We start from the raw sequence: 25,412 nt of genomic DNA on the forward strand, positions 1-25,412 counted from the left end.
ATTCTCACCTCAGTTCTATGAGGAACGTTCCATTTTTACCCCATTTTACTGATGAGGAAATTGAGGCTTGGAAAATTGAAGTAACTTACTCAGGGTCACACCTAGCAAAAACCAGCATCTGAGAATTTGAACCTGGCTGTTTGGCTTTCGGGGAAGCCCCTGCCTCCTCCCTCTTTCTAAGGAACTAAGCTACAGAATATCCCGAGCTGACCCACGCCAAGAGAGGTATAGACAGCGAGATCCTTCCTTGGGAATAGTTTGTTGGTGAGCTCAGGAATAAGAAGATTTTGGAATAAGGTTCATGCCTCAATTGTCAACAAAGCCGCATGTAGCAGCCCACAGCTGAGCCCCCCAGTGGCCAAGTCTCTTTAAGCCCATAGCTTGTAAAGGACTCTACGGTTTTGGTTCGAATTCCCATAACCCTTGAGTAACTAATAGAGAAAGTGAGGGACGAGGCACCTAATTTTGAACATTTTCCTTGACACTATTCAATTCCTGAATTTGGTTTCTATTCTCTGTGAGTGTGTGTATCTGTGTGTGAGGAGGGAAGGATGTTGGATTAATAAGTCAGAAGGTTCATTCTTAGATTTCCCCCAGGTTTTCTGGAAAGCCATGGAAGCTCTGGAATGCCTGTCAAATTACAAATGTCAAATATTTGCTTTAATTTTTGTTCATCTTCATCTTATTTACTTTTGTTTCTTGGCTAGGTCTAATGTAGTCCAGTCCCCTGTAGGTGCGGTGGAAGTGGCTGCTAGCCGTAATTCCCCATATCGGTTCTCATGTTTGTGTTGGATTGTCATCTTAACAAGTGCTTCGAATTACATTAGGAAAAATACATTACGTTATTCCAGGTCAGGGGAGCAATTTCACACTCACATCTGCTAATCCTATTTGTAAATAATGGCACAGGGCCACCGAACAGGGCCAATTAAATCGGCAGGGCCATTCCTCCCTCTTTGATATGTTTTATTTACCTTTTTCTTATTTTGGCACCATAAAATAGAAGCCAAAATCTCCATTGAAAACTAGACTCACAGACTAATGCCCTAAAACTTTCATTATTAAAACAAAGACAGATTTGAAAAGCGGATGTGTCATTTCCTGCCACAACGTCCTGGACAGAGCTTGAAGGATGAGTTTGGTGTGTTCTGAGGACCATTGAACTGGGGGAGGGGGTGGTCTGGAAGAATTTGCCATCCAGAGACCGCCATTTCCGCTGGACGGGACAGGGAGGCCTGCTCAGCCCCACCTTTGAGGCGACGCTTGTGGACGACTTAGCCACCTTCTAACTGTGTGACCCCTAGAACCGTTATCTATGATGCCCAAAGGACAATACCTCCTCGGGGGACCTGTGCACAGATTTCACAAGCTGAGGTACATCAAATACCTGGTAAAATATGATTGTTGCTTAAAAGGTGGGATGCCTTAGAGGAGAGTTACTGTCCTTATTCATTAGGGGCTGAATTGTGTCCCCTCCAAATATGTATGTTGAAGCCCTCATCTTGGTGACCTCAGAATGTGACTGTATTTGGAGATAGAGTCTTTAGAGAAGTGATTATGTTAGAATGAGGCCATCTGGTCTGACTGGTATCTTTGTAAGGGGAAATTTGGACGTGTAAAGACATCCCGGGGGTACATCTGGGGGTACATCCCAGAGGACAGACTATGTGACAACACAGAGAGAAGGCGGCCGTCTGCAAGCCAAGGAGAGAGGCCTCAGAAGAAACCAACCCTGCCGACACCTTGATCTCAGACTTCCACCCTGCAGAGCTATGAGACAGTAACTTTCTGCTGTTGAAGCCCTCCAGTCTGTGGTGTTTTGTTATGGCAGCCCTAGCAAACTTGTCCACCCTTTCATTCCGTTCATGCTTTTACAACTTCTTGAGTACCTCGTGTATGAAAAAGAAGCTCACATCCCATTTTCTCTGCAAATAGTTACCTTGAAGTTTCTCCTTCAGTTGTTTTTTTTTATTTATTTATTTTTTTATTTTTTATGAGGGGCCGAAGTCTCTTGGCCTTCACTGACTGTTGCCTACCCTTTCTGTCTGTTTTCTGTCTTCTTCCTCCACCCTCTCTGAGGACCGCTGGACTATTAGGCCGCTGTCGGGCATCCTGCAGGCCATCTTCCTGTCCCCTTCCTTGTTCCATCCTATGGCTCCAGGGATGTTGGGCCACACCTTTCATCTTCCTAAGAGTCTCCATCTTTGAGAGGGGCGCCTCCTTTCCCTTCTGGTCTGTGCGTGGGTCAGATGTCAGCGTCTTCACTTTCCTAAGCACGCGGGTCCCTTTTATTTTAAAGGCTTTATTGCCAACCATTACTGGGACACAGGCAGATAGAATGGGAAGTGATTAGATTTTAGGGGAATGTTAAACTGCCAGGGTGGGCTTCCCTTCAACCCGGTGAAAAGCCAGGAGAACAAAGGGATGGGCCCATGAGGACAGGGCAGTGTTAACCCTCGTGACTCAGGAGGGCCACACCTTCCAAGATGCTTTTTTACTGGAAACTTCCCTAAGAGACCCTCTTCATTGAGGAATTCAGCACTTTACTTCTGGTTTATCCGACTTGGCAGGCGGGGTCTTGGGTATCTGTGCAACTCGGGTTTCTGAGAGCCCATTGCAGGGTGCAGCTCCAAGAGCTGGGGTCCTTGAGTTAACCATTGATTTTAATAGTCTTTTGCAGCTGATAACATTGCTAAGGGTTTCTTTTAAGGAAAGTTTTAAAATAAGAGTTTTTAGGTGGTTGGAGGGAAAAGTTATTTTTTATTTATATTGTTTTCTAGCAGTAAGGAGAGAGAGAGAGAGAGGTGATTATTCAGTTTTGACTTTCTTCTCGTCTTTTCTTGATCTTTTAAACCCCTCTCAACATGGCCTCCACTCTCCTGCTCCACGACGTTCAGTGGCTCACTATTGCCAGTCCTTGTTGTTGTTTTTTTCCTCTTCCCAGGGCATCTTTAGTTTAGCTCTCCCTATCTGGACCGTGTTTTTTTTTTTTTTCAATTTGATGGATCCCAAAGAATAGAGCAGGAATTCAGCAGATACTTATTGGTTGGTCTTTTTTTGGGAGAAGGAAGGGGTGCTTGGTTTTTCTTCTTTTATAGGCTGTTGAGAAGCCAGAGGTTAGTTTTGATTTACTCTTTAGTGCACAGACCTTCCCTAGCCAGTCGGGGTGGGGAAGAGGGTGAAGGGTGGGTAGGTGTCTTTGGGCCTGCATCAGAGTTGGGGTGAGGCCTGCGACCAGCCATTGGAGCCCCAACCATTGAGGGAGAAATGCTTATAGCCTCCTTCTGGTCCCCTGCCGGGATGGGCTGGGAAGGGAAGAATTAGGGAACCCAAGTCCTGGGCTGTTTGTTGGGAGCCAGAAGCAGCAATTGATTGTTGGGCCATTAACTTTATGCAGCTCTGGCCCACACTCTACATTTCTGCCAAACAAAACAAAACAAAAACACAAAAAGTCAAGGGGAAGACCGGGAGGAAATGTGTCCTGACAAATGGCTAGAGATCCATCCTGGTGGTTACGAGAGCTTTGATTATAAAGAAGTCATTATTATGTAAATCAAGTGGACTCTGAAGTCTGGACAGCAGGTAGCTCAACATTTGAGAACCAATCAGGAAGAGGAATTATAAAAAAGGGGTGGGCTCTCCTGGCTTCAGACTGCCTCCTGCAGGGCCAGCTCCTCTCATTCTCTCCCCCTGCTTTCTTGCCGCCCTCCATTGTCCCCCTGTGGCCTTGGGGCTGCCACCCTAGGATCCAGGGCATTTTCTGAGCCCTGTGCACCCAGCACAGCCAGCCTAGGGCCTGGGGGGATGTACTCCATAGTGTATTGCTGTGTCTCTAAATAATACTCATACAGCTTTGCAGTATTTGTTTGTGAACTTTTACTCCAGCACCCTTAAGCTCTTTCTGTTTCTCCCTGAAGCTGTCTTTTGAGTCCATTTGCCAGGTCTTGTTAATGGTTTGTGTTTTTCTGCTCTCATTTATTAGATTAGAAGCTTAGTTCTTGGCTTCCCCCTCTTTAGGGGAAGTTCTTGCTTTGTCTCCATAAAACGTTGCTGTGGGGCCTTTGCTTGGTTTATTACTTTGCATGAATACCTGGCAGCTTCTAGCCGAGCTTTCCTTTTATTTCTTTTAACGTGCAACACTGCCTCCCCTTTGGAGGGCCTGGGGCTTGCTACGGGTTTGACCTCTCATTTTTCACGTTGGGAGGTAAGAGTTTGCATTTGTCAGTCCCAGCCTAGTGATAAGTGGCACAGAGAATTTTAAATGGGTTAAAATTAAGCCAAGTGGCTAGTCAGGAGCAAAATTAACTAAGGACACCAGAAAGGAACAGGAAAGGGAGAAGATAAACGCATTCCTGAGGTCTTCTGCCATTTGATAACTTACCAATACAAGACCAGTTTGTTTTCAGCTTGGTGTTTCGCTGTGAACCGGGTAGAAAGGATTACTCAAACCTTCAACAGGAGAGGAATATAGGAACAAAATGCCGCGATGGTTCAGATGCTGGATCTGTTGAAGTTACACACAGGCTTTCCCCTCCGTAGCCTGTTTTAGTGGAGGGGTTACCAATCCCTTGCATTGGGGGGTTTCAGTTGGATGACAAAACTGTCAGTCATTTTTGCCCTGGTTGGTGTGGGGCTCACCTACAGGGCTTTAGCTTCAGTGCCTCTGATTCTCTGAAAGAAATAAGGAAGGAGAAGTGGAATCGGATGAGTACAGCAGGATGGTGGGTTCATCTGGTGATTCCAGGGCATAAACTGGGGGGAGGTTCCTCGGGTCCAGGTCTCTGGAGCGCCCCGGCAGGAAGGCGGGTTTGATCGAGGGGGTTGAAGAGACCCCTTGGTTTCCATCCCGAGCACAGGGCCGGCACTCAGTGCAAACAGGACCTGCTATCAAGGACACTGCATTACCCTCGCAGTCCTTGAGGGCCAGAGGGGCCCCGAGTTCCTCAGCCTCAGAGACGAGAGGCAGGAAAGTGGAGCCACTTCTCAGAGCATTCTGCAAAGGAGCTAAGAACAGGCCCGGAGGCGGAGAAGGATGCTGGAGATAGTAGCCCCTTCTTGCAGTCACAGCTGGGCCATGAGCCCAGGTCTGTCCTTTGCAGGTTTTGTGTCCTTGACCCTAAAGCAGTGGTTCTCAACCTTCTGGCCCTTTAAATACAGTTCCTCATGTTGTGACGCAACCATAAAATTATTTTCGTTGCTACTTCATAACTGTAATGCTGCTACTGTTATGAATCGTAACGTAAATATCTGATATGCAGGATGGTCTTAGGTGACCTGTGAAAGGGTCGTTCGACCGCCAAAGGGGTCGCGACCCACAGGTTGAGAACCGCTGTTCTAAGTGCTTGGTTTTTAGAACCGAGTGTATTGGTCAGATAATTCAGTTAGTGAAGATGTACATTTGGCCCAGCTGACGTGGCTCAGTGAACCAGGAGGTCACGGTTCGATTCCCGGTCAGGGCATATGCTTGAGTTGTGGGCTTTATCCCCAGAGTGGGGCGTTCAGGAGCTAGCTGCTAGCCGATCAATGATTCTCTCTCATCCTTGATGTTTCTATCTCTCTCTCTCTTCCTCTTTGAAATCAATAAAAACATATATTAAAAAATATCTTTAAGATGTACACTTGGAGTACCTGTTGGTTGCTGTGGGACAGAACATACCCCCACCCCAAACAGAGCTCAGGTGTTCCCCCCAGACTGCTGGAGATGTAAATGGAGGGAGGTGGTGTGACTTGTGAGAGCTAATTGATTTCCATCCCCTCTGCAAATCAGCCTTTCAACTTTTCAGCCCCACCCCTGCACGTGTGAAACAATTAACACGTGAGGCAGCCGGGAGGCAGCGCGGGTGCTAAATTGGGCGGCTGGTAGACGCTGTGTGATTCCAAATATCAAGTGCAACATGAGTTAGGGAAGGAAGAGGCTGATGTGGGGAGTCCATCAGCAAAGAGTTCGAGAAGGAAGCACAGGGAATAGATGCTCTGTTAGAATCTGGAAACTCCTGAGGCCCAGGGCCCAGGAGAGGAGAATTCAGAGGCAGCTCCTTCTGTGAGTCATCAAGATAAGTATCTGCTCGGCGCTTCTGAAACTGCACGCAGTGGGTCTGCGCAGGGCCCAGGATTCGGCCTTCCTGACAGGCTCCCGAGTGATGCCAAGGCTGCTGGTCTGAGGACCACGCTCGGCGAAGCGAGGTCTTAGGTAAGTAACATTTAGATCGGGCATTAATCTGTAGATCAGATCATGTAACTGAAGGTGTTAGTTCCAGGGAGAAGGAGCTGTTGTCACCTGGGATGAGCATTCCTGTCCACACATCCTCAGGGTGGTGAGCGGCATTGCATGGCCTGAGTTTACACGTCACCTGTGTCACTTCCTAGGTGTGTGTGACTGTGGTGTCTTAGTGTGTTTGCGTTGCTATAACAAAATATGGACGGAGGAACTAGATACAATAGAAATTGATTTCTCAAAGCCTGGGGGCCGGAAGTCAGGGCAGGGTGCCAGCATGGCCCGGTGAGGGGAGGAAGGGGCGGTGCTCCTGGCATCGAGCGGATGGAAACCAGGGAAGCTGCTAAACATCCTGCAAGGAATTATCCGGCCCCAAATGTCTCTAGTGCTGAGGAGAGAATCCCTGACCTAGACCAGTGCCTCTCGGACTTAACTGGGCACTGGGTCCTCGATTAGTAGGCCTGGGGTACGGCCTGACACACCCCTGGTTGATGTTGATGCTGCCCGTCGGGGACCACACTCCTTGTAGCAAGTGTTTTCTAGAGTAGTCGATGTCAGAGTGACCCTGGTGTGGAATCACACTCCCCCACTTAACTTAGCTGTGTGACCTTGGGCCAGTCACTGAACCTCTAGACACTTAAGTTTCCTCATCTGTGAAATGGGGGTAGTATTACCCGGGTTAAATGCGATAATAGCTGTGAAGGGCTTAGTGCGGTACTTGCCCGTGTTGAGCAGTCAACAATGTGGCCGTTACTTTCATCACCATGATTATTATTTGCTTAGCAATTTGGCTGTTTGTCCAGCGTTTCATCATTTACCTCCCTTGTGCCAAATGGCTTTGCTAAAATAGGATCCGTTGGGAGGAGATAGAAATGACCTCCGTGACAGTGAATTATAAAGAGAGCTGGTATCATTTTCACTCGTAAGTCACCCCGCTGTCTGACACCGGGTGGGGGCCGAGGCTGGAGCAGGATGTGTAACATCGACTTTGTTCATCACGTCTGTGAATCATAGCAGTTATTCTGCACTCACTCATCGAAAGAGTGTGGGGAGAATTTCCTAAAAAGAAAGGGCCCTTTTCCTGGGTTTTCACTCTACAACGGTTTTATGGATAATAGAGAAGCATGACAAGTGAATCTAGATGTCCATTTTCACCGGCATTCAGGAATATTTGCTGTCTAGCGTAGGAGAATTTCAGAGCAGGGGTAGAATTTCAGAGCAGGGGTAGTCCTTAATACCTGTTGAGGACTATTGACAAGGGAGTTTGTCTTCATTCTTGTGATACCCTTATTCTAAGACCAAAGACTAGGAGAAGCCCAGCATTGCCATGTATTAGCCATGTGACCTGGGAATTATGTCACATCTCAAAGCCTCAGTTTCCCCATCTCTAAAATGGGAGAAAAACAGCATGTCCTTCTGGAGTTGAAGTGAGGCTGACAGGAGATGAAGCATGTACCTCCCCCGCTAACTACTGAGCAGTGTCGTTCTAGGCCTGCCCTGGAAGGTTGTTCCTAGGAAGCCCGCTTTCAAGTGTTCGTGCATTAGACCCGCGCTGGGAAGTTAGGAATAGAGCTTTGAAGGCTTTCCATCAGGTCTAACTCACGAGGGCCTGGGTGGGGCTCAGGAGTCACCTAAGGGATTCTGGGACTGGTGTGCCACCCTGAGAAAGTGCTAGTGCTGAGGTTGGAGCGGTCACCGGTGGTGCCGTGGTGTCCAGCAGAGACGGAAACCTGTCCGGGCGGAGCGGTAAGAGGACACACTAACTCCCGAGAGTTGTTCTGACAGGCCTTTCATTTTGGCAGCGGCTTCTGCTTTCTTTGCCAAGCCATCATTCATTACTGGGAGAGAGGAGGGGCCGGGGAGGGGAGGGGAGGTACACAGCTGGCTGTCAGAGCAGCTGCCCTCCAGGCAGGATAACCCTGGAGCCAGCTTAAGCAATCTGGAAGTCAGAGGTGGAAGTGAGGGAGGAGAGAGCAGAGGCAGGTGCCACAAGCATTTCTGGGTTTCCTGGCAAATGTGCAAAGATGATACAGAGCAAGGGGAGTGGGGAGAGGTGAGTGCGGGGGAGGAGGGCCGGTGGTGAGGAAGCCCTGCGGGCTCCAGGTGCTGGCCCCCAGGAGGATCTTTGGAGGAAAAGGGTCTGAGCTATGGAGTGCCGTGTAGGGAAAGGCAGGGAGAGCTCAGGTGTGCAAGGCCCCCCCCCCCCCATCCCCCCAAGTGTCTGCGCAGAGCTCCCGGGCAGAGCAGATGGCCACTGTCACTGCCAATGCTAAATCAATGACTAGAGGAGGGTGAATGGTGCCAATTAGCAGGATACCCAGGTTCCCTTCTCCCAGCCTGAAGGGCCCCATCTGGGAACCCTGGCAGAGAACACTTTGCCTCCTATTGATAGAGATTCAGCTCTTACTGCTTTATTGAGAGACATTAAGGTGAATGAAATGGATCAAAGCAAAGACTATAGAGCCACTGCCCGTTTTCAAGTTCCAACTTTGCTCCACATCGGCTGGGTAACCCTGATAAAGTTACTTTACCTCTCTGTGCGTTGGTTTCTCCATCCATCAAATGGGCATGGTGACTTAGTTCCCTCAGTTATTGCCGCAACAATACTGCCTAGCAAACAACCAGGAGGCCTGCGTAGAACACGCTGATAACTAGTGTTATTCACACATCTGGGTGGTCAGAGGGCTCTGCGATCTTGGCTGGCCTTGCGCACGTGTCTGAGAGTCACTTATCCAGAACAGCCCTGCCGGGATGACTGAGGTATTGACTCTGCCTCACGTGTCTTTTCCTCTGGCAGGGGGGCCCAGGTATGTCCTCACAGAGGTGACAGGTGCAAGAGTCTGCTCCCATCCCACTGACCAGAGCAAGTCACTTGGCCGAGCTCAGAGTCAGAGCCTGGGGCACAGTGCCTGCTGGAATTGGCATGCAAAGCTACTTGCCAAAGGAGTGTGTCAGGGAGGGGTGAAGAGAGATAGCCCTTTTTGTAATTTATCACAATTACTAACTTCACAGTTTTTCTATTACGAGCGAACCCTCACCCACCCAGTTATCATCCTTATGACGTGAGATGAGGTGAGTGTTTTTGTGGCTTTGATAATCATGTGAGACAGTGTGATGGTGGCGGTGGGAAATATCACTAGTGATGTATTTATGTGATGGGACCTTCCTTCTCATAGCTGAGCCACCATGACTACCAGCACCACCACCACCAGGACAACCAGAATTACTGGTACCATCCACCATCCTCCATCTTCTCTGGCGACTTTCCTAACCAGTGCTCCACGTTTTGTACCTGTACCTGCTTCTATTAACTCACACTGTGTTTGGCGTGCAGTATTTTTTGATGGGTCTCCTGTTTGCCTCCCTCTAACGTGGTAAAACAGGTCCCTGTAGCTTAGTATCTAGAGCAGAACCTGGCTTATAGTGGGTGCTCAATTAATACCTGTTGAGGACTATTGATAAGGGAGTTTGACCTCGCTCTTGTGATACCCTTATTCTAAGACCAAAGACTAGGAGAAGCCCCGAGGCACATAATTAGAATCTCAGGCACAAGTGACAAGGGACACTGGATTCCATGGATGGGCACATGTCAGGAAGCCTCAGATTCAGAGGTGCTCTAACTTAGATCTGTATAAATGACCTTGTCATGACTGCCCACATTATTTAAGGTGACACTAGCTTCTGTATCATAAATCCCCAGATGTCGGTGAATGAACACAAGAAAAGCTTATTTCTCATTCATGCAACTGTCTAGAGCAGGAGTTCTTGGTTAAGCTGCTCATCTCCACTTGGTGTTTCAGGGACCCAGGCTCTTTCCATCTTGTTGATCTGCTATTTTCAACACAAGGATCCCAAGGTCACTCTGAAGGTCACCTTTTTATTATTATTTTGCTTTATTTTATTTTACTTTTTTTAGCCAGCTAGCCAGAGGGTTAGATGAAGGCATTTGGTTTATTGAGCCAGGCCTGGAGTTGGCTCCCATCACTTCTGCCTCCATCCCCCTGGCCAGAGCTTGGTCTCAGTGGGGCAGACCTAACACAATGGTGTTTATGCAAGAGATGTGCAACATTCTTTTTTTTTTTTTTTTCACTTATATCTGATTTTCCACTTTTTAGCCAATCTTAACCAAACCCTACTTTGGTTCCATGTAACGTTGGGTCCTAGTCTGCAGCCCCGGGACAAACGGGAGTCTTCAGACCAGGCAGGCGGGGTTGTTGGAGAACATGGGCCGCTATTTATAGTTTTTGCATGGCGAAGGTAAGACTGTTACTCTGTGCTGTTCTTACAACACAGTAGATTTTTAGGCTAAATATTTATAAGGTACCGCTGGCTGACAGCAACAGGGAACTCAGTGCCCATCGTGCTTGGTTTAAAGCCTCTGAGATCAATAATGGCTGAATGTGCTTTCCGGAGCAGAATTTAATCTGCGTGGAGTCGGGGACTATTGAATTGAGTGACTGCAGCAAAACTTGGCTCCTTTCTCCTTGTCGTGAAACATTGTACAGCCTGCCCTCCATGATCAATACAAGGGAGATGTTGATGAGGGGAGTCTGTGTGGCAGACAAGCCGTTCCCTTTGTCAGGATTCAGATGCTCTGGGAGTGTATTGATGAGCAGTCAGCTTGTGATTCTTGTAAGTGTGTATGTGAGATTCTTGAAGTTCTTTACAGAGGAGTCAACAGCCCACACTGTTATCATAAAGTCTCCTGAATGCTTGTACTATGAGGACTGTGCCCAGGAGAGCCCCTAGTTTTATAGATTTGGGAAGTTTGTATGTACATTGAAATGGGTAGGGGAGAGGGGGTACTTTAAATTAAAAAAAAATGTTTTTATTTATTTCAGAGAGAGAAAGGGAGAGGGAGAGAGAGATAGAAACATCAATGATGAGAGAATCATTGATCGGCTGCCTCCTGCATGCCCTCCTATTGGGGATCTAGTCCAAAACCTGGGCATGTGCCCTGACCGGGAATTGAGCTGTGACCTCCTGGTTCATAGGTCGACCTCAGTCACTGAGCCACAGCAGCCGGCTTGAGGGGGTACTTTAATCATGCACATCTCACTTAAAAAAACACCCCAAAACCTCTTGTGTTCGATGCCATAAATCAAAGCATCATGGGAGATGAATTTTCTAGACTTTGCTGTGTGGAATTTCACTGAGAAAAAGTAGCTGAACAAAATGCCAAAGCAGTTTGGGGCAAACCCTTGGCTCAGTCAGTCTCCGCCATCATGGAGTTTACAGCCTAAATCCCCTTCTCTCTGTAAATGCAACTTTCATCGATTCTGTTTATAATAAAGTCTCTTCCCCCTCCTCCCAGAGTTCCTTTCAAACCCCCCTCGTCCCCCTCCCACCTGGAAAGCATTGGCTCACTTCTTTCCATCACTTAGGAAATTCTGTTTGGGGGTCCGGTGTATGTGACTTACTTGGAACCTAGAAATCCACATGCCAGTTCCTGCCTTCCTGTTTTCTCTCAAAGAAGGCTGTGCTGTATGTTACTATGTTCCCCGTGTCCTGCCAGCATGCTTCCGCATCTTCTCGTTGTCGTTCAGTTCGACTCCACATGACGTTACATGGTAAGTACCACCGACAGGCAGTGGTGTAGTCGGACCATGCGTGGCCAATTTCACGGCTTTGCATGGTTTGCTGAACGTTATGCCACCCGCCTTGGTCATGAAACGGTTTGAAAAGTAACCCTTTGGAGCAGCTGTTCTGCTTGGTAAGTTTCCTGGTCAGTGGAAGGGAGTGCGCCGGCCAGAGTCTGTGACCTCACGTGAGTGATTTCTCCTTGCCAAGCCTCGGTTTCTTACTTACCGTCTAGGTATATACTGAGCTTTCCTTGTCAGGGTTGTCAGGAGAATGTGTGCAAGGCTCCTCGACTGTAACGAACACACACAGGCCCCAGTGATGGATGACGGCTATTAATTATTAGTGCTGCATACAAAGTCACTCTCAGTGAGAGATTTAAAACATCCGTGGTGCGGACTGAAGGGTCCCGGGTTTGGTTCTGGTCAAGGGCACGTACCTTGGTTACAGGCTCGATCTCCAACCCTGGTCAGGGTGTGTGTGGGAGGCAGTCAGTCGATTTGTCTCTCTCACGTCTACGTTTCTCTCGCTCTGTCTCTCTCCCTCCTTTCCACTCTCTAGAAATCAATGGAAAAATACCCTCAGGTGAGGATTAACCAAAAAATTAAAAATAAAAACATCCGTGGTGGAAATAAAACGAAATAGGAGATCAGAAGTAGTGATTTTTCTACTACTACTTTATTTTAATCTCTAGCAGCCTTTGTGGGGGCAAATCCATGGTAGCTGGAACCTGTGTACCATGTAGGGCTCCTGTTCACAGATTCAGTTCCATACATACTATCATCAGGAGCTTATGGTGTTCCAGGTACTGTGCTGGGAACTGTTTGGTTAAAAAGGTGGGACAGAGTTAACAGGTCAGCCAGGGGGCGCTTCCTTTAAGGCCTTATTGTTGGGGTGACCCTGTGCCCTCTTTTGCCCTGGATAGTCCTGGTTATGGCTGTTGTCCTGGAGTAATTACTAACAGTGTCTTTTTCATGTCAGAAGTCAGAGGTGCCCTAGTTTTGGGAAATCAATGATCTGTCAATTACCAATAGAGTCGATTATTGAGACACGGGGTTTATTGAGAAGAGGACTGTTGGAGTTCTCTGCACAGGAAGGAGCACACAAAAAGCTATTATTCCTCAGCGAGTTGAGTCCAGGCTAGATGGACAGCGTAGGACCAGCGAGGAGGAGGCAGAGGGAAGGCGTTTTGGAGATACAACAAGCTAAGCGCCACCAGTGTGATCGACGGAAACCCCACGGGAGGCACCATCTGGAATTGCAGGGGGAAGAACCAGTCTCGGCACCCAGGCTGTTTTGTTTCAGTTTCATCCCTCAGCCCATCCCAGATGTTTTCATCGAGATCCTAACAATTAGGCGTTTTTTAAAAAAGTATAAATTTATTGATTTCAGAGAGGAAAAGAGAGAGAGAGAAACATTAATGGTGAGAGAGAATCATTGATCAGCTGCCTCCTGAATGCCCCCTACTGGGGATCGAGCCCACAACCTGGACATGTACCCTGACCGGGAATTGAACCATGACCTCCTGGTTTATAGGTCAACGCTCAACCACTGAGCCATGCTGGCTGGGCCTAACAATTAGGCTTTAATCTTTGCCTTAAGAATTCTCTAGCAGAGGGATTTGGGGAGTAAGCAGCCAGGGAGGAGCCACTGCTTCAGGTGCTGAGCTGGGTCATTACCCTGGTTTTTATGTCCATTTCCTTCCTGACTCTAGGTGCACAGGCCCCAAGGGAGAAGCTCAGGGCGACTTTGTATTCCCACGGGTGCTTCAAAATGACCTGATTCCAGGGGTGGGGAGTGGGGGTGGGCAGGGGGCTCAACCCTGCGGTGACATAGTGATTGCCATTGGAGGGCTTTGCTTTTTGATTCCATTTCTCCCACACGCTGAGAGGACATTGGTTGCGGTAGATCTAGGGAAGTGTTATGAGTTGATAAGAATGCATGTTCAGAGTTTATTTCTAAGACAGTAATCACGAGGAATGTACATTCAGACTTCCTGGATTTGGGATGTGAATCCGCCCCCCCCCCCCCCCCCCGTGCCTGCCTTCGGTTTGAGTGTCTGTATGAAATTAAGGTGGAACAGGGTCACGCCTGGCTTAGGTATTAAAGCATCACCCTGTGTGTTCATGACGAAGCCTTCACCTTTGGAATTCCTATTTGCAACCCGGGGCAGCACAAGCGATTTTCTGTGTCGTTAACTTTCCCCTGTAGCACCAAAGGGCAGGAGGCGGCTGGTGTCCCCGTTCTCTTTCTCCAAGGCAAGTGGAACTGCCGTGTGTTCTGTGAGATGGATGATGCGTGATTGCCCTCCTGTTGGCGTGGTGTTTGTACTTTCATACAGGAATCCTTGCCGACTCCGAGGTGCACTTCACTGGGATGTTCCCTGTTAATTCTCTGAAATCAATACTGGATGAATGGAGGGCTTCCTGTCCATTATTAGCAAGGTTTTGTGGCAGGCTCTTAAGTGCAGACAGAATTCTAGCAGTGGGCTGAGAAGGCCAAGGCCATGACCTCGGATAAGTCATGTCAGGCCTCAGTTTTCTCCGAGGTAAACTGAGGCAGACAAGGACATGGAAAGTCCGCCTCCCAGGGTTGTTTTGAGGATGAGTGAGATGATCGTGAAAGGACTCTGGGTCATTCTAATGTGGTGTAATGCTATCATTGAGTAAGCCGCCCAAATCCATGGAGGACTAGAACAAGGGTGAGCCTCTCCGGATTTGCTATGGCCTGTGAGCTAAGAATAAAGTTACATTTTAAAATGGTTGGAGCCCAGCCGGTGTAGCTCAGTGGTTGAGCATCGACCTAGGAACCAGGAGGTCAGGATTTGATTCCCGGTCAGGGCATATGCCTCGGTTGCGGGCTCGATCCCCAGTGTGGGGCGTGCAGGAGGCCAGCCGATCAATGATTCTCTCATCATTGATGTTTCTATCTCTCTCTGCCTCTCTTCCTCTCTGAAATAAATAAATAAATGTGTGTGTGCGCGTGTGTGTGTGTATATGTGTGTATAAATGGTTGGGAAAAAATCAAAGAAGAATATTATTCCCTGTCACATGAAAATTCTATGAAATTCAAATTTTCAGTGTTCTTAAATAAAGTTTCCCTGGAACTCAGCCACTCTCATTTGTGTACGGCTCTTCTGTGGCTGCGTTCGCACTGCCACGGCTGAGCTGGATAGGAGAGGAGGTTCAGGTTTACCTGCCGTGTTTCCTTCATTCGTTATTTGGGTTCCGAGGGACTCAAGCTTCTCCGAGGCCCAGGAAGGGACATGAAGGAGGGTTGTCCATGGCCTTTGACCAGATTCAATTTGACTCTCGCAAAGTCCCGGAAGGGGACTTCACTCTCAGACCCGTGAGGCCTGAGCATGGTGTTCAGGAGGGAGGGGCCTGTTTTAAGGCTGGGAGGGGCCTGGGCAGATGCAGTCACCCTCGTTAATACGCCCCGAGCCTGTCCCTCGCTCTGCGTGTGGTGGCTCCTGTGAAGGAACGGGAGACCAGAAAACCATGTGTGTGTCACTTGGAAGAAGAGCACTCTGGTAATGAGACGGGATCGGAGGACGATGGGGACAGGGATTATAGCCAACCCTTCATTCCTTCTCCGCAGAAGAGTCCACCTGCGTAGTGAGTGCAGCGTCCATGGGGGCACGTTGGAGGGCTTATTTCTTTAAAATCTGTGATCCGATTTAATTTGCCTTAAACAAAAGAAGCAATTTAGTGTGTAATCCTGGGGTTTATGGTGTTTCTGCTAAGTCCTTTCACCTTTTGAAAGGTGGTGTTTTGCATTTTAATAGAAACTATTGTTTTCCTGAGAAAAAAAATGTTAATGCTTTCTTCTCTCTTCAATGGAATGATAGAGTCAGAGCTAATATCTAAGGAGATTTGAGGCCCAATGCTGCAAATCTTGAGCTCTCGATCTCCCTGTGTGTATGACGTATACACACTATCAATTACAGACTTCCTTTAAGGAATTTCCAGGAAGTGCTCTTACCACGAGGGTACAAATTAATGTTTTTCTAGTTTAATTACAGCAGTTTTGAAAGGAAGCACCTTTCAGACCATTATCTAAAGCCGACTTCCTTTAAAATTAGAGGGGCACCGGTGTACTGATGGAAATCTGCCCTAGCACACCGAGACTCACCCGTGCCTGGGGGCAGCTACGCAGTACGTGTGTTTTTTTAGTTTTCTTTTTTACTCCTCACCAGAGGATATTTTTCTTTTGATTTTTAGAGAGTGGAAGAGGGAGGGAAAGACAGAGAGATATATCGATGTGAGAGATCGATTGGTTGCCTCCTGCATGTGCTCTGACCAGGGCCCCGGGCCAGGGAGGAGCCTACAACAGAGGTACATGCCCTTGACCGGAATCGAACCTGGAACCCTTCAGTCCGCAGGCCAGGCCGACGCTCTGTCTGAGCCAATCCGGCAAGGGCTGCAGTGCGTTTTGACCTGGGAGAGGACGTGTGTTTTGAGGGGCTGTGGTAGGGATGTCTGCAGAAACGCGAGGGGAACGCGTCTCTCTTACAGCTGTCATCATACTTATCCAGTTCCAGCTCCCGCTTTAGTAACCGCCTCGCTGCCTTCCAGTGGAGTGACCCCAAGGAGCCATTATTACGGCCCTCGCTTGATGGGTAATTACTGGTTGTGAGGTTTGATTTGACACCAGCAGTTTGCGTGATCGCCTGTCGGGTTTGCATGGCTGAGATGGACGTTTCCATTCATCTGAGGCTGCAGCGTGGAGACATGGTTGCAGTGGGGTTTGCCAAAACGTGACAGTTCCCTGGAAGGACCGGGACAGCTGTTCTGAGAACGCGGCAGAGCCTTCACACTTGGTTGCAGTGAAGTTTCTCTTGCAGGTGCAGGGTTGGTTCTTCTTCTTCTTCTTCTTTTTTTAAATTCTCACCCAAGGATATTTTTTCCATTGATTTTTTTATTTTTATTTTCAGAGAGAATGGAAGGAGGGGGAGGGAGAGAAAGAGAAACATCGATGTGAGAGAGTCACATTGATGGGTTGCCTCCTACAGGCGCCCTGACCTAGGCTAGGGATCAAACCTGCAGTCCAGGTACATGCCCTTAACTGGGAATCGAACCTGAGACCCTTTGGTGCGTGGGCTGAGACTCTAACCGCTGAGCAACACCAGCTAGGGCCAGGGTTGGTTCTTAAAGACTAGTTGGGTTTTCCCAAGAAACTACTTGTGTGTGTGTGTGCATGTGTGTGTGGTGTATGTGCATGGGGTGTGTGTGTGTGTGTGTGTGTGTGTGTGTCTGTCTGTCTGTCTTAGGAGGCCCAGCTGTAAAAGAGAAGGGGTCTCCATCGGGTACAGGAGCTCCTTTGGCCTCAGCTGTTATTCCTAGCTGTGGGCATCAGAACTGAACAAGGGTCCAGGGCTGCCATTGAGGTCACTTTTCTTTCTGCACAGCCACGTAGCAGGCAGTAAGGGATCAGACAGCAAAAAAATGTTATGGCTTATCTGCTGTCAGCCCTCAGGGGAGTCTCTGAGCTGCTGCTGGGCATCGGTTTCCTCATCTGTCAAATGGGTCTAACCATACTCACCCTGCTCATTTCACAAGGCCTTACACATCCCGTAAGATACCCGACCAGCCATAAAGGAACAGGGGTGGGTCATTCCATGAGAGACAATATAGCTTAGCAGTTAGTTATTAGTTAGCAGGGTAGGCATAGACAGGGGTCCTCAAACTTTTTAAACGGGGCCAGTTCACTGTCCCTCAGACCGTTGGAGGGCCGGACTATAGTTTAAAAAACAACAACTATGAACAAATTCCTATGCACACTGCACATATCTTATTTTGAAGGAAAAAAACAAAACGGGAACAAATACAATATTTGTATTTGCATGTGGCCCGCGGGCCATAGTTTGAGGACCCCTGGCATAGTAGTTGTAGCTGTTAGTAGCAAGAAAGGCTAATTAGTACACGCTGCTCCTACTTAGCCAAATGCCTTTAAAAAAAACAACAACAAACCTCTGTTTTACTATAGGACAGATGGTTCCGTCGCCTGAAATCCCAAAGCGCCTGTTGAAGACCTTAGGATGTACTGATTTTGTTCAGTTATGGGTTTTTTCCTGGAGCCGGAGTTGGGCAGGGGGAGGGACATGCTCTCTGCGTGCAGCCAGTGCTGCAAAGTGTTTGTGGGTCGGAGGGGGAGGTTTGAATTCCCTGGCGAGCCCTTGACCTTTGCTGTCTCTGCTCAGGAAGTCAGACAGGCCATGGCCCGAGGTGCCTGTGTTCACCCCTTTTCTTTTCTGGCCTTCGAGGTTTGCTTTGAGGTCGACTGCCTGCTTTTCCTCTGGACTCTGTGAGCTGAGGGAGAAAGAATCGGACACATTCTGAATCTTGCTGGTGGACTTTTTTCATCTGTCAAGGGAATCCCAGCATTCCTTAATTAGACATGTCTTTTCCCCAGCTGCTTTAACTAAATAATAGTGATGATGATGATGATGATTGACTTCAGTTTCCCCAGCTTCCTGTGCAGGTGCTCACACACAGGTTCCGTGAATGAATGAATGACTCGGAGATTTACAGAGGAGGATTTAGAGATTCACCATGAGCGTCAGGTCAGGGGGCCTTTGAGACAAACACTCATTTCCTCTGGGTTTCTGGCCTTTCATTTTCCCATGTAACTGCTTTCTTCTTCTCCAAGTGCATTTCTGCCACGCATAGCCCCACAGGTGAGCATGGGCAGGTATGACTACGAGCAGGTGGGCTGTCCTCCCTCCCGTGGCTTCTCTGTGGGCAGCAGCTTGGGAAACCCCCCTGCAGACCTGTCCTGGCCTCCTGGTTGCTACGGAGGGTTGAGGTTTTCAAGATTGTCAGTTGGCACGGAATTCAGACCTGGTCTCATGCCACCTCTGCGTTGTAGAAACTCAGGCCCAAAGTGAAGTGACTTGTCCAGGGACACACGGACTTAGGGGACAACTAGATGGAAACCTACATCTCCTGACTCCTTCTAGCCCTGACCTAATTCCAGGAGGGCAGGCTGTGACTTCTGTCCCAGGGTGTCCCGGGCAGAGATGATACCTCGGAGGGAGATGCCCTGCATAAGGTGTCTGCTGGGCTGGGGAGGGGGGTGGGTCCCAGGGCGACTCTTTGGTTCCGTGGACACTGAGGGGAAATGGATGTGGGTCCTTTCCACTGTCTGGTTGAAATGAGTCCCCGTCTCCCAGCCTGGCGAACTGTATCCTCTTCCTGGCCCGTGGGCACTTTCCTCCTCTCCCCCTCACGGCTGCTGCACGGGACACCAGGCTCTGGCCCAGGGAGCTGCCGGGTGAGCTTGTTTGTCCGAATTCCTGCTCAGTGGTGAAATCCCAGGCAGGATGTGAGCACTCTCCCTACGCACAGGAAATGTGGCTCTCCTGGAGCTTATAAAACCGGTGTCTGTCTCCACCAGCTTTTCTTGCCCCGCTATATTTATCAATAATAGGAAATTCAATCAAAAAAGACATTCCTTGAACCAGCGCCTGCTTCTCCAATCCACTTCTGGTCTCTATGCTCCGGTACTCGCTCGGGCTCTGGTCCTCGGAAGGGAACGTTTCTGTGCACGGTAGGAGCACAGAGCCCACTTCCCTGGGAGCCCGTGAATCCAAACCTGCCGGCAAGTCGGTGTACCTCACCCAGCCCGTGTTCTTCTCTGTAAATGAGGAAGGTGTTGTAAGGACGACATGAGATTGTATTGTGTGTGGAATAGGCCTCCCTCAGTGCTTGATACTTGGTGAGCCTACAAGTCGAGGTGGGTGCTGTCCAGACAGCCTCGCTCTGGAAGGATCTGTGTAGGTGTGTGGCAGGGGTTCTCAAGCAGGCTGGTCATCAGAATGACAGGGGTTCTTAAAACACCAGCACCACATACTCATTCAAATATCCAGAAGTGGGCCCACTATCCCACCATTTTATAAATGCCTTTTTTAATTGATTTTTTAGAGAGAGAGAGAGAGGAAGGGGGCGGGGAGAGAGAGATCGAGAGATCAGTTTTTGTTGTTCCACTTATTTGTGCATTCACTGGTTGATTCTTGTACGTGCCTGACTGGGGATCGAACCCACAACCTTGGTGTATCAGGACGATGCTCTAACCCAGTGGTCGGCAAACTGTGGCTCGCGAGCCACATGCAGCTCTTTGGCCCCTTGAGTGTGGCTCTTCCACAAAATTCCACGTGCGGGCACGCATGTACAGTGTGATTGAAACTTTGTGGCCCATGCGCAGAAGTCAGTATTTTGTGGAAGAGCCACACTCAAGGGGCCAAAGAGCTGCATGTGGCTCGCGAGCCGCAGTTTGCTGACCACTGCTCTATCCAACTGAGCTACCCGGCCAGGGCCAGCATCCTACCATTTAAAAAGGCTTCCTAATGCCTCTTCTGATCCCCAGCTATGTTTGGGAACATCTGCTGGATGGGTTTTACTTTTTTCTAACCATCTTTGGTAAAAGCAAGACCGTGGTGCGGTATAAATGCGTGGAGGATTTAAATATTCTGGCCATTTTTCATGCTTGGTTTGGGCTCTGCTATTTCTATGCGGTGGGACAGCTGGGGTGGGAAACGGGACCATTAAAAATTGTCTGGTAAGAGAAGCTGTGATGCTTCACTAACTAGAAATGGATACCCTGCTCCTTAAAAAGGCCTTCGTCTTATTACTAAAGACAACTGAATTAACGCCACTCAGGAAATTATTTCCTGGACGCCGAGGTTTGCTTCTGAGATAGCTGTGAGATGGAGGGTGAGAGGCAGCTCACGGCTGGCTTCCTACCTCTTTTCAGGTGGGTGGGTGGGGTTTCTTCTCCCTCTCCCTCTCCCTCCAACTCCTTCTCTCCCTCCTCTGCCGCCGTGGCACTGGGAGAATGCGACCTAGTCACTTTCTGGAGAACCCTGGTGTTTGTGGAGTCAGGCAAGCCAGCTTAAATTCTGGCTCCAGCCTTTAAATAGCTGGAAATTTCACAAGAAGGTAACTGTTCCCACCTAGGGACCTACCTATATCCAACCTGGCACGCAGCGTGAGGCCAAAATGTTTCTGTTGAGCGATGAGAAATATACCAGACCAGGATGCCATGTGGCCCTTTCCGCTTCCTGGCTCTGTGACCCAAAACACGTCTTTGAACCCCACAGAGTGAGCCGTGGTCCCCTTGGTGGTTACGCGGGTGTTCACATGCCTTTCCTGAGCTTTCCCAGGTGAAATACTGTTTCTCGTATAAGGAATATTGTCATTGTATAAGGAATATTTAGTACTACTCAGCACTTTTGCTGGTTATTTATCTGTTATTCCTCTGTATGTTTAACATAATAAGTTGTATGTAAGTATCTTCCTTCCTTCTTTCCTTTTCCTTTTTCTCTTCCTTTCCTTTTCCTTTCTTTTTGGCTCTTTAGTGCCCTGGGAACCTGCGGCGCCCACACTCTTTGAAGAAATGTTCTCTGGAATCTCACGTGGGATGCCCGCACCCCACCCCAGGTGCTGTCTTTAAAGATTCACTTCTCGGGCCGTGTTTGCTGGGGAGGGAAGAGGACGCCTGAGTGAAGCTGCTCTGACCGCGGGGCTGCAGTCTTCACAAGGCCAGACAATTCTTTTTCTTTGCTTCTCAATCGGAATCGATGTCTCTGCAGAAGGACCTGTTTATGGTGGTGACTAGCCCAAAGTGTCCTTCTGTGGATCAATGTTTGCTTCCTACTCTAGCGACTCAAGAGTGAGAAGGACACATGGAGAAGATAGCAAATATGTTCTGGTGCCAACAAATGGGCTGCCTTTCAGAAACATCATTTGCATTCAGCACGTGTCTGTTCAGTGGGCAGTTATGGAGTGTGCCGTTGCTGGCATCTGCCTGCCTGCCTTGGGGAAGGTCGGAGTTCAATAGCAGCCCCCATGTGGCCCTGTCGTCACTGAGCCAGTGGGTTCTGCAGCTGGGCCGTGCGTTTATCTGACTCTAGGATTCACTGTTGAAAAATGTGTATCTGGCCAGAAAACAATCTTAGACACAGAAACATTAGAGATTAAGTTCCTTACAGATAATTTCAGTATTTTAAGCATTGGTATAAGCATCTCTTTATCCATCCATTTATCTACTCATTATTCATTCCATCCATCCATCCATCCATCCATCCATCCATCCATCTATTTTGGCAAGTGCTTATTAAGCACCTACTATGTGCCAATTCTGTGCTAGGCTGTAGGGACAAAAAAGTCAAATAAGACAGGTCCCTGTCCTGAAGAAACCAGCAATCTAAGATGCAGGATGTTTTCCTAAATTTTAAGTCAACTTCTTACCCGACATCTCCCTATTTTTATTTTGTTTTCGTTCCCATCTCTTTTGAACAAAGCACGGCATGTGACCACTGTGACATTTTCACTTGTTTTCATAAACCCCAGTTCTAGAGTTGGATTTCAGGTTTTGCATAACTCTAAGCACAGAGTCAGTGCTTGTATAATTCAACAGGAAAAGAGAGGAGAAATCATGGTCCTGAAAAGAAGATCAAATCTTAGGCGTGTAAACATGTGTTAAGGTATCCACTGGAATTCAAGTTTTTTGTTTTCTTTTTTAGGTCTCAGACTGTGTATTATTCAAAATTCCTTTTTGAGCTTTGGGTAAATTAAAGTGCAAAACTTCTAAATCTATTATTTGAAGGCCATTTGGGAGGCAGAGACTCCCATCTTTCAAATTAGCATAGGGACCGGATTAAAATGAGTGGTTAGAGCATGGGCTTGGCGTCTGACAAACCTGGGCTTGGATCTTCATTTTGCCCCTCTCTTCCTGTGTGACCTTGGGCAAGTGACTTAACCTCTCTGGGCCTCAGCTCTCCTCTTTGTAAAACGGGGACAGTGACAGTATTCACCTGGGGGAATGATTCTGAGGACGGAGTGAGATCAGAGATTTTGCAAAGTGCTGGATGCAGGCCTGGCATACTGCACTGTCACATCTCGCTGTTTTGATTTTTTATCAGGAGCAAAGGGATTGTATGACTCCAAAGAGAAAAGAAAAATCTTGGCAACTTGTAGTTTCAGTGGTGAAATGAGATGTGCGGCGATGGCTTTGGGATTACACAACTAGCAATCCCCTGAGAGAGACGAGTGCTTCTCATGCCATCTTTTTTTTTTTTTTTACCGTTGCTTTGACGGGGATGAATGGTGAACAAGCTATTTTTGCAGCTAAGGGGTGGCGAGTGTTTGTGTCCGTAGAGAGGTGGGAGGAGAGAGAGTTTTAAACCTCTAAGCAGAGCCATAGATTTTCACCTGACATGCCTGAGGATTAGCATATCACTCAGGCAGGCCAGCCACTCCCAAGAAAACCTGATCCTGAAATTAATTTCAACAAATCAAAACGGCAATTATTGGTCATTGTAACTGACATTATATATATTTTTTGAAGGGCCGGCCAGCAGGTTGGATTTTATGCTAACGCTTGAGGCAAAGAGTTCAGTGTAATGGAAATTATTTCCACAAAAGGATTATTTTCTTTTAAAAAGAGAGTTTCTCTGGGTGTTTTGTTTTGTTCTGTTTTTTTTTCTGGGAGGTAGTTCTCTATGCTGTTTATAGAGGCCTTGATCCTTTTTAAACTTAAGGAGCATGGTTGGCCTCCATGGTAATAAATCGAGAACCATATGGGGGCTCAGGGGCATTGAATTTATGTGCTTGACTTCTTCCCCCATTCAGCTGGCTACTTCCTGGGATGGTGCATTTGATTGATGATGTTTCTGGTGTTCTGTGCTGCTGGGATGTCTTTGAAGTTTCTCCTGCCATGGCCTGAGGTTGGCCCCTGTGAGGTGTTAACGGGCTTCCTGCTGGGGCTTTATTTGTGAGGGGCGCTTGTTAGAGGGGCCTTGATGGGCCAGCGGGGACCCTGAGCCCTTGTTCTTGTTTGTCCACTAGGAAGGTTGATTCTCAGACCTTGCGTCCCAGATCCCCAACTCGTGTTTGGAATTCAGTGCCGCATTGGTTTTATTCTTGCTCAACAGACCACTTCCTGTTTAGCTTCGGGGGAGGTTCCAGACCCTGGTGGGTTTTGGTGGTAGGAGATCAGGCCCAGCCCAGGAATATGCTGGAACAGTAGTTCCGAGAACCCACACTGGCAGGTAGACTCCAGCAGGGGATTTGCAGCGGGTACGTAGAGCTTGTGTCTTGAGGGAAACCACCAAGCTCCCCAATGTGCCCAAGGTTGCTCATGGCATTGTCTCACCAGTGGCCTCCCTGCCCGTACACTCTACTCTCTCTCTCTTCCCAAATCCCATTCTCCTCTTTCTAAAATGAAAGCCTGTTCATGTCTCTCTCCTCCTTCAAACAACATGAAGAATGGTGTGACCTCCCCAAATTCCCATGTGAAGTCCTAAACCCGGGGACCTCAGAGAGTGACTGTATTTGGAGACAGAGCCTGTGAAGAGGAGATCAAGATAAAAAGGGGTCAGATGGGTGGGCCCTCATCCCACCTGACTCTGTCTTTATGAGAAGAGATGACTAGGACACAAACATGCTTGTGCATAAAGACCTGTGAGGACATAGGGAGAAGGCAGCAAGCCAAGGAGAGAGGCTCGGAAGGAGCCAGCCCTGCCGACACCTAGATCTTGGACTTCCAACCTCCAGAACCATGAGAAAATAACTTTCTGTTGTTTACGCTCCCCTGCCTGTGGTGTTTTGTTATGGCAGCCTCAGCAAACTCATACGCTTGGCTACCTTTGACCTATGGGATACATTTCCAACCCCAAGGAATGTCATAGGAGGGCCCTTGTTTTCTGGCTTCTGTCTACCTTTCCGGCCTCGGGCTCCTCCATTGCCTGATGAACTACAGACCCTTCAAGGCTAAGTTCAAGGCCACTTGCTCTGTGTGGCCCTCCTAGACCACCCTGTTTGTTCCCTCCCCTCCCCACAGAGCTTGCATATTTCTCTGGATACTCCTGAAACTATGCTATCACAACTTTATGAATCATCCTATAATTGTTTGTTCTTTTGTCTCTCTGAGACCTTGAAGGTAGGGATTTTGTTCATCTTTGCTCCCTGGCACTCAGCTCTGAGCCTGGTAGCTAGTCAAGGTGTATGGACTTTACTGATCTGTTTCCTTAGGACCCCGCCCCCAATCCTGTGCTCTACTAGAAGAGATGACAAACCTTGATTCTCCATGGGGAGTTAGTTAGTAGCGCCACACAGGTGTGTCCTTAGGTGACAGTGGTAACAGGTGACAGCGATAGCACCAGTAATTGTAGTTAGTGTTTATTGAGCACGTTCTATGTGCCAGATGAGCATGCAGCTTATTGAATCACAGTACGCTGTCAGCTAAGCATATCCTCAAGTAAACTGGAGCCCAGTTTCCCTGGAAGATGGTGCAGCCATAGCTGTGAGCAAGAAGAACCAAAGGGAAAGCCTTCTTTATCCCCAGCTCCTTCCCGCAGGCCAACGCCCAAGGCAGGTTTTCCTGAAGATGCCCAATCGCACAGTAAAATTTCAGTGAAACTGAAGATGCCCAATCGCACAGTAAAATTTCAGTGAAACTGGCAAAAGAATGAAACCTCCTTTAACTCCTTCTTCATCTGAAGACATAGAAAGAAATCGCTTTCAGCAAGAACTCTGGTCACTAGAGCCGTTGGGATCCACTGGGCGCCCTGCCGCTCGGGAGCGGGGTGGCCAGGGCTGTCCCCTGGTGCCCGCCA

General features: G+C 48.3%; 1 protein-coding gene across 3 annotated transcripts in view; it reads left to right on the forward strand.

The window, feature by feature from the left end:
- CHST11 (carbohydrate sulfotransferase 11) overlaps positions 1-25,412 on the forward strand; it is a 228,498-nt gene that overhangs the window by 33,801 nt on the left and 169,285 nt on the right. Inside the window, exon 1 of one of the 3 annotated variants that reach the window (XM_070410947.1) lies at positions 15,341-15,411. The exons of the other annotated variants lie outside the window; for them this stretch is intronic. Within the exon in view, the coding sequence (XP_070267048.1) occupies positions 15,351-15,411 (61 nt within the window). The 5' untranslated portion in view covers positions 15,341-15,350. Of the gene's footprint in view, positions 1-15,340; positions 15,412-25,412 lie in introns of those variants that run through there. 3 annotated transcript variants of the gene reach the window in all.

The sequence above is a fragment of the Myotis yumanensis genome, unplaced genomic scaffold (assembly GCF_028538775.1).
Source record: "Myotis yumanensis isolate MYYU_CA2020_CCGP unplaced genomic scaffold, mMyoYum1.0.hap1 SCAF_3, whole genome shotgun sequence".
NCBI classification, from domain to species: Eukaryota; Metazoa; Chordata; class Mammalia; order Chiroptera; family Vespertilionidae; genus Myotis; species Myotis yumanensis.